This window comes from Corythoichthys intestinalis, unplaced genomic scaffold (genome assembly GCF_030265065.1).
Source record: "Corythoichthys intestinalis isolate RoL2023-P3 unplaced genomic scaffold, ASM3026506v1 HiC_scaffold_23, whole genome shotgun sequence".
In the NCBI taxonomy this organism is placed as follows: domain Eukaryota; kingdom Metazoa; phylum Chordata; class Actinopteri; order Syngnathiformes; family Syngnathidae; genus Corythoichthys; species Corythoichthys intestinalis.
Window position 1 is genome coordinate 5945171 of NW_026651592.1, and position 9407 is coordinate 5954577.

The 9407-nt window shown below is 42.5% G+C and overlaps 1 protein-coding gene across 1 annotated transcript; it reads left to right on the top strand.

Moving 5' to 3' along the window:
* The first annotated feature begins 3608 nt into the window (after positions 1-3608).
* Positions 3609-4320, top strand: LOC130911148 (claudin-4-like). The gene has a single exon (XM_057828908.1). It carries the CDS (start codon positions 3609-3611, stop codon positions 4242-4244), a length of 636 nt encoding a protein of 211 aa, XP_057684891.1. The 3' UTR covers positions 4245-4320.
* Positions 4321-9407: the final 5087 nt, after the last annotated feature.

Sequence of the window (9407 nt, forward strand, 5' to 3'; positions counted from 1 at the left end):
GCAATGAAAAGCTGGACCGACAAATCACGCCCCTGACATAAAAAATAAAAAAAAAACTTTGGAAATGTGCGGCATCTGGGGAGCAAGCAGCCAGGATCAAAAGGTATTTCAACATGCTAAAAAGATAGTTGCATTTACTGTCTTTTTTAAAAGAAGGAAGAAGGTTCAAAACGAGTCAGAAAAACAACAACAACCAGCAATGAGGGCAGCTGCAGCGATCATGCTAACGGGCAGAACCGGGAGGCTAGCGCCGCAGCAGCTAGCCAGGCTCACGGACAGCCAACCAAGCTGGGGCAGGAGGCTGCTACTATGGCAGCAGCTGGTCAGGTTCAGCGCCACCCGGAGTGGGGGCCAGCTACAGCAGCAGCAGTCAGCCAGGTGGACCACCAACAGCCAGATCAACAGGCCAGTACCCTTATGGGAAATTCAGGTCTGGGCTGCACAATTTGTAAGACGGGGGGAACTTGGGGGCCAGAGAAGACCGGGGGGTGAAACTCGCAAAAGAATGGGTTTGTGTTAGTTATTGTAATCTCAGATTTTTTTATTTTATGGTTTACAAATTAGACTGTACGTTACTGTAAGTCCCACCTGCAGTTATGTGGACGATTGCACGTGCTGTATATAGTATAGCCTAAATGAATGTAAACTGTTGTCATAACATTTATACCATGGATATTATCTAAAATTGAGGCTTGTAAGTCCCACAGCATGGCAAGTGGGCATTTGCATGTTGTTTTCAGCACCATTTTCTGCGTATGTTCCGGGACCTGTGCCCGTCTCATCATCATCCCTGCGCTGTCATATGTACTTTGTGTTCCGGCACCTTATGATTTACAAATAAAGCACTGGTCATAAGCATTCAGTAGTGCCCATGATACTGTTATGTCATAATTATGACGGTCTTATGACAGTCTTATGACGCCGCTGTCAAATAAAATGTTAATTATTAACCCAAATAAATCAACAAATAAGCCATACTTGGACTATAAGCCGCAGGATTCAAAATGAAGGAAAAAAGTAGCGTCGTATAGTCCCAAAATTACGGTAAATAAAAATAAAAACCAATAAATGAAAACTCAAAAATAGGGGGTGGTCAGTGGCAGTGAATAAATTATTTTACGTCGCAGTTTACGTCAAGTGAAATTTAAGACTTTTTAAGACCAATTATTTGGTGAAAAACAAGCTTATTTTTGTCCTTCTGTAGTGAATTGAAATGAGTTTATCGCTATTAGACGTGTCTATGGCCGTCAGTGGCAGACAATGCAAGGCAACGGGTTAATTATGGGGCAAAAATCCCAGAACCACACGGGGGGGACCTAGTGAATGACCTACAGAGAGCTGGGACCACAGTAACACAATGTGCCGCCAGGGACTCAAATCCTGCACTGCCAGACGTGTCCCCCTGCTTAAGCCAGTACACGTCCAGCCCGTCTGCGGTTCGCTAGAGAGCATTTGGATGATCCAGAAGAGGACTGGGAGAATGTGTTATGGTCAGATGAAACCAAAATAGAACTTTTTGGTAGAAACACAGGTGCTCGTGTTTGGAGGAGAAAAAATACTGAATTGCATCCGAAGAACACCATACCCACTGTGAAGCATTGGGGTGGAAACATCATGCTTTGGGGCTGTTTTTCTGCAAAGGGACCAGGACGACTGATCTGTGTAAAGGAAAGAATGAATAGGTCCATGTATTGAAAGATTTTGAGTGAAAATCTCCTTCCATCAGGAAAGGCATTGAAGATGAGACGTGGCTAAGTCTTTCAGCATGACAATGATCCCAAACACACAGCCAGGGCAACAACGGAGTGGCTTCGTAAGAAGCATTTCAAGGTCCTGGAGTGGCCCAGCTAGTCTCCAGATCTCAACCCCATAGAAAATCCGTGGAGGGAGTTGAAAGTCCGTGTTGCCCAATGACAGCCCCAAAACATCACTGTTCTAGAGGAGATCTGCATGGAGGAATGGGCCAAAATACCAGCAACCATGTGTGAAAAGCTTGTGAAGAGTTACAGAAAACATTTGGCCTCCGCTATTGCCAACAAAGGGTACATAACAAAATATTGAGATAAACTTTTGGTATTGACCAAATACAGTACTTATTTTCCACCATGATTTGCAAATAAATTCTTTAAAAATCAAACAATGTGATTTTCTGTTTTTTTTTTTGTTTCAAATTCTGTCTCTCGTGATTGAAGTTTACCCATGTTGACAATTACAGGCCTCTCTAATATTTTCAAGTGGGAGAACATGAACAATTAGTGGTTGACTAAATACCTATTTGCCCCACTGTACATGTAAAGTTTCCATATTCGTAATTTTGTTTTGCTGTTTTGCGTTTCTGGTTGCCATACATTTGCTATCTCGTACTTCTCTCTCAGTTGTTATTTCACTTCGGTTCCGGGAGAACCAGTTTTTCGACCTCCTGCAGGAAGCAAGGGACGCTCTCACTCTCAATTTTGGGAACAAATTAAAGCAGAAATCATCAAACTTGGGTTACACAAACAGTAGTTTAAGGCCTTGTTCAGACAGGCATCTAAAATCAGATTTTTAGCATTTTAGCGAAAATACACACGATCCCAAGCTTCAACTGGGACCGTGTGCTTTGGTCAGATGAGCCCAATGCACATCTTTCGTGGGACGCCAGACCCACTTTGAGTGTTTGTTGCCAAAAAGCTCAATCTTGGTCTCACACAAAAATACACATATTGCCAGGCTTCAACTGGGACCGTGTCTTTTGGTCAGATGAGACCAAGATTGAGCTTTTTGGCAACAAACACTCTAAGTGGGTCTGGCGTGCCACAAAAGATGCGCATGTTGAAAAGCACCTCTTACCCACTGTGAAGTATGGGGGTGGGTCAGTGATGCTGTGGGGCTGTTTCGCTTCCAAAGGCCCTGGGAACCTTGTTAGGGTGCATGGCATCATGAATGCTTTGAAATACCAGGAAATTTTACATCAAAATCTGTTGCCCTCTGCCCGAAAGCTGAAGATGGGTCGTCACTGGGTCTTTCAGCAAGACAAAGACCCTATACATATGGCCAAATCTACACAGAAATGGTTCACCAGACACAATATCAAGCTCCTCCCATGGCCATCTCAGTCCCCAGGCCTTGCTTTGTTGGCAAAAGGGGGTTGTACAAAGTATTAACACCAGGGGTGCTAATAATTTTGACACACATTATTTGATGTCAAATAATTTTTTCTTTATGTGGGATTTTTTTACCCCACTGAATGAATGCACTTGTATTGAAGGTTGGATTTTTCTCTTTTTTTCCATTAAGGTCCCATATTATTTGAATTTAAAAAAAATATATATTAGAAGCTAAAAAACACATCTTTTTTAGGGGTGCCAATAATTATGGAGGGCACTGTATATTTATAATTGCTCTTTACCTAAAAAAAAATGTTTTATCCGATAACTCTATTAATCTATAGAATTTTCAGTCAATTACTCGATTACTAAAATATTCGATAGCTGCAGCCCTAAATACATATGAAAAAAAATCAGCAGCAGTTAATTACAATACTTGGCTTTAAAATAAGCAAAAGGTATTTGGTCCCCTTGAAAAGAACCAACCCGTGACTTCCTCTCACTCCTGCCTTTAGGTCCAACATGGCTCTTGAGGAGCTGGGCATTGTCCTAGCAATGTTGGGTCTGGCTGGGACCGTGATGATCTGCGCCCTGCCCATGTGGAAGGTAACGGCCTTCATCGGAACCCGCCTGGTGGTCATGCAGGTGTTTTGGGAGGGTCTGTGGATGACGTGCGTCAGCGAGTACACGGGACAGATGCAGTGCAAGCTCTACGACGCCTTGCTAGACCTGTCCCCCGAGCTGCAGGCGGCTCGTGGATTGGTCTGCGTCGGCATGGTTCTCGGGTGCTTAGGCTTTCTGGTTTTCCTCGTGGGCGCACGGTGTACCAAGTGCCTGAACCACCCGCGCATCAAGGCACGAGTGGTTGTCGTTTCCGGACTCATCTTTGGACTAGCGGGCCTCGCACCCATGGTGGCCGTGTCTTGGACGGCTAACAGCGTGATCAAAGACTTTTACAACCCACGCGTCCCTGAAGGGCTTAAACGGGAAATGGGGGCGGCCATTTATATCGGCTTCATTGCATCGGCGTTGCTACTCTGCGGAGGAGGTTTTCTGTGTGCAAGTGGGCCACCGTCCAGGGGTGCAATCCGTTCCAATGCGTACGCCCCAGCGGGGACGCGTGCTGACAACAGCTATGGTATCAAAAACTATGTTTAGAACAGCAGTGGCTGGTATCCTGTATTCGAGATACGTAAAATGATAAGACGGAATGATATTTGGAGAGCAAAAAAGTTGTCAGGTTATGGGAAAAAAAATCTAAGGAAAGAATAATAGTTTTGGTATTTTGTAAGCTACTGTATTTACGTAGCAAAAAGTGGATGTTGACTCATGAATGCTCACAAGTCTTTTCTCTTAATATTAGGGGTGTAACGGTACACAAAAATCTCGGTTCGGTACGTACCTCGGTTTTGAGGTCACGGTTCGGTTCATTTTCGGTACAGTAAGAAAACAAAATGCAAAATATAAATATGCTAGTTGTTTATTACACACCTTTGTGCTTTCAACAATAGGAACAGTAGCCTATACAAAGCTAGAATTCTGATCCAAAAGTAGCGGGTATTTAAAGATAATCCAACAATAATTTGCCTTTCAAACCCCGCGTATTGGTCAACTTTCTTTCTGAAAGAAAAAAGAAGTCCTGTGCTAAAGAGAAAAGCAATCCCAATGACAAAGATTTTAACATGTGTTTTACAAATGAAATGCCTCAATGAATCATTTTTTTTGAACGGTTTTCAAAAGCTTTATTGGTGGATTTTCTCAAGTTAAAGCGCCACACGGAAATTAATAAATTAAATTGTTTAAGCAGGATCTGTGTACTATTCTTATTATTTCATTACAGGTGTTTTAGCTCATTTCAATTTATTTTATTTTTAAATTGGCTATTATTTATTTTATTATGTGTTTATATTTTACAAATGTGATGTAGTATTCATTTATATTCAGGGGTGCACATAATTTTTTTGCCCAGGTTCTCAGAGGAGGACCTGGAGATGTGACTTGGTCCTCATTGAGTTTGAGAGCCAACCCGCCTGATGCGATAAATTTATGACAAGCTTTACTTAGAGCCAATTAACTTTAATTAATTATATTAACAATTAATGCTTGATTAACATCAACTGGCACAACAAAATTGCCATTACGTTGAAATGTAAAGAAATAAAAAGCACCAATTCAAAATAAAGGGCATTATGCGGCTCCCACATTAACTCCAAGCCTTTTTAAAAGTGGGATGTCCTCCTCATAAGACCTTATTGAACGTGCATGTTTAACTTTGTAAAATGCGAGCAAAGACACGTTTGTCAGTGCATGTCGCTGTTCATTACCTTTATTCCGCCACTTGTCCATAGGGCGAGCTGGGTCCTGTTTGACATCGATAGTTTGCTTAATTGCCACATGCTCTGTTTTTTTCGTGCTTTTCAAAGTTTGGATGGCTGAAATTCTTTGACCCTACATAAAATGCGCTGCTTTTATCGGCGACATTGGGATTCTCACAGCACATTTTGTACCGCATTTTCGTGCGAGCATCATTTGCTTCTAGCCATGGTACCTCCTACTTTTCAGCAAAAGTCCTTTTTTTCGGTAGCTCCGGTGACGTCTCTGTCGTCTGTCTGTCTTTTGACGGGGGTGGGGGAACACGGAAGTAATTACTCAGTGTGGCCTGCCTCTGACATTTTGAGAAGTTATTTTCTCGTGTCCGCCGCAAATACGGTGGTCAGCCATCGGTACGCAAAAACGTATGGAAGTCGTTGAGGGCCAGCGTGTTTGTCTACGTCCGGTACGCATGCGCGCATGCGGACCACTTATGTGCACCCCTGTTTATATTGTATATTTTATGTTGTATAACTTTAGTTCCAACTGTATGTGAAAATGAGTTCCTACTTGTCTCGTTGTGGTAGGAGGGTTTTGTATTGAACACGGTGCCGTGTTGGTTATTATTATAGCAGAGAAGACAGCAGTAAATCAACAAAGACAAGTCAACTGTGCCCCGATCTACCACTCAAGAGATCTGATGGACTCAAAAAGTGGGTTACTATTGCATATTAGTTTGAAAATCGACCGGATCCACCGTATTTGTACACGAGTGACTTCCGGTCTGCCCGATCCTAGCTACCGGTAGTAGTATTGACGCAGGAGGGTCGCGTCTCGCGTCAAATAATAAACTCTGCCGTTCTTTTCGCGTGCGTCGTGTTGAGCTGCTTCTGGGACGCGTCTAACACGCGGCCGCACTGCGACTTGTGTGCATTGGCTGATTGACTTTCACGCCCGCGTTTCACTGCGTTCTCGCGGCGGCCACGTTGTCGCGCCGTTGACGTTTCTGGGTTATACTGTCCTACCGTGTTGGTCCTCATTATAGTAGAGAAGACGGAGCAAATATAATCTACACAAAGAAACTAACCCGATCGACTCACAGCCTCGAAAAGTAAGGGTTACATTACGTCAGAAACTCGTTCGGTACGCCTCCGTTCCGAACCGAGCACCACGTACCGAAACGGTTCAATCAGGGGTCGCGTTAACCGAATATTTTCCGTCGTTGACCGGTTTTTTAAAACGGTGACGGAAAAAACTGAAGTCCGTCCGTCATTTTGACAGGTTGCAATTCACACCCCAGACCACAGGGTGGCATATTAATTAGCTATTGTCTCTCTTAATGCATGACGTCGTTGGCTATTCTGTCAGAATATTGTAGCGTCACCGTGGTCTGGCGGCAGCACCGTGATTGACACATCAACGCGAGGTTCTTATTATTGCACCCGGTGTGCCAGCGCGTCATCCAATTGGTGGACTAGATTGTCGCCTGTGTATAGATAAGTTTCCGAGGTACTTCCGGTTTACTTCCTTATGTGTTCCTTCCCCTTCCGTTTCCGCCTGTTTACCGTTGAAGTCAATGGCGGTGGAATCGAAGTTGGAAGGTCTTTATACAAGATCCCGGGAATGTTATTTTGATGTAGGCGGGTGGAGAACCAAGCCAAGGCCTCCATGCTTCGTACCATGTCGATTTCCAAACCATGGGTGCTCGTACTCGTCATACAGGTGGGAGGGAAGGAGATGTACAAAACTGACAGCTCCTGCAGTCATGCCCCCGCTGTTATGGAAGGTAATGTGCTCTAAAAATACGAAACCTAAAATCTGGCGCATGAAACGACTTGTTGCCTTTGCTATTGATATTACGATGATGATTGTAATTACGAAGTTTTATCATTTTTACAACAACTAGCTTCTGCTACTGCTGCTAGCCGCCTGTTGCTAATCGTGTTTGAATGCACCGCATAAATCCAAGTGTTACAAGTTTTTATTCGTTTGTTTACAGCTGGGAAATGCTGTTATAAAAGAGAAGACAACTTGACTTGTACGTTGATGGACATATATCGAACATATATCGTTTGCGTTCCACAATGATGATGACAGCTCGACTCCCGGGAGAGGCCGAGAGAGGCAGGAATTGTGACAGACGGTGGTTCACCGAGATCGCCGTGATCCAACTACGAACTTGTGAACGGTAGCATCTTTAAATATATGCTATTGGAGCTGGAATTACCGAGGACGGGAAAAAAGCACATCTAAATGCCGCCGAGGGCCTCCGTGATGTCGCTATTTGTTCACGAGGCTCCGGAGCTCTGCGGTCTGATATCACATTCTCGTATGCTATTTTTGCAATACTTTTATAAATGTGATTTATTGACCTGTTTTGGAGTGCACCAATCGTTTTAAATAAAACAAGAAATTGAATCATGTCTAAATGTATTACGCATTACCGCTACGTAAATTCCTCCTATTATGGCATGTTTTTCTGCTCGTTATCATTAATAATCAAAATGGTGAAGAAGTGTGTGGCGGTTGGTTGCAGTAACAGAGAAGATAGACGGAGAGACTTGAAGTTCTACCGTATTCTGAGAGACCCGAAGAGGAGAGCGAGATGGACTGCTGTAATTCGACAAGAAATCTGGGCACCAAACGATCCACAGACTATGTAGTAGTCATTTTATATCTGGTAAGATGCATTTAATATATATTTAGAAGATTTTGGGCTGACAACCACAATTAAGATCATTGTGTGACGTTGGTGATTGGGGTCTAAAGAGTTGCCTCTTTTTCTTTGGGAGTGGAGTTGTTTTGTTGGTGTTGGCGGTAAGCAGAGTAAAAAGAGGGAGAAAAATACAACTTCCTTGTCTAATTTTTCGCCGCCAAGCAAGCGTTACAATATTAATTAAAAATGAATGAAAACTAAATACTATTGAATATGTCATCATTATCATTTTAAAAATTTAAGTGACTGGTAAAAATAGATTATGACTGGATTTTTATGACCCTGTCAGTCAAAATGACAGACAACGAAAATGTCTAGCGCAACCTCTGGGTTCAATACAGATATATGCACCGTTACACCCTTACTTAATATTGTATTCTGGTGTACACATCACTAAAACAGCTCACGCACTCAGCCGGCCCTATCACACCCCTATCTGACCTATCTTCCCTGTTCCAACCCTTTGTTTTAATATCACTATGTCACTCTGTTCATTCTTTCTGACTGTCCTCTGAACCCTCTTCTGTCCAGCTGCATTTTCTGCACAACACGAAATAAACAACTACAAAGTGTGCCAAACTCCCCTGTGGCATACTAAAATTGTTTCACAGATTTAACATCCTCTGTGTATAAGCAGGACAGGTGAGAAAAAAATCCAACTTCACAATTGTGAAAGTACTTTTCATAAAGTAGGAAAAACCTACAAACTAAACATCTTGACTGCACATAAAAATGTCAACTATCCTCTAAAAAATGCTTAACATATGAAGTGATGTCATCTTTAAATAATCCATAGATTTAGAGAAGTATATAAAATATTAACAAAACCAAATTAATAAAATTAAAACAAAAATACTCTGATTTTGCCCACCCAATAGCAGTCAAATGTTTTTTTGGGAATTATTATAACTTCATTGCATTTGCCTGCCATTACCATTGATCGACATCCAAGTCATTTAAACTGCAAAGACTGACTGTGAATGCTCATGTTTCAGTGCCATTGACAGCGCTAGACGTCCAATCCATTTTGACTGGGAGGGACTGGCAGCAATCATCTGCCAATGAGTGAACTATATTTAAAAGAGAAAAAAAAACTGGGTGCAAAACAGAAAGAAAAAAACTGGCTGAGCCTGTTTTTCTGAGTGTCTAGCCTGACAAATAAATGGCTCCCTCTATTGGACAAAACTAATTGACACCCTGACGGCTAAGAACACCAGTGTGACTGCCTGCCAATCTCAGGGAGTCATTCATGCTTGAATATCATTCACCATTTATTATAAATGTGTACTATCAGT

Coding starts and splice junctions, on each gene's coding strand:
- LOC130911148 (XM_057828908.1), top strand. CDS start 3,609: ATGGCTCTTGAGGAGCTGGGCATTGTCCTAGCAATGTTGGGTCTGGCT.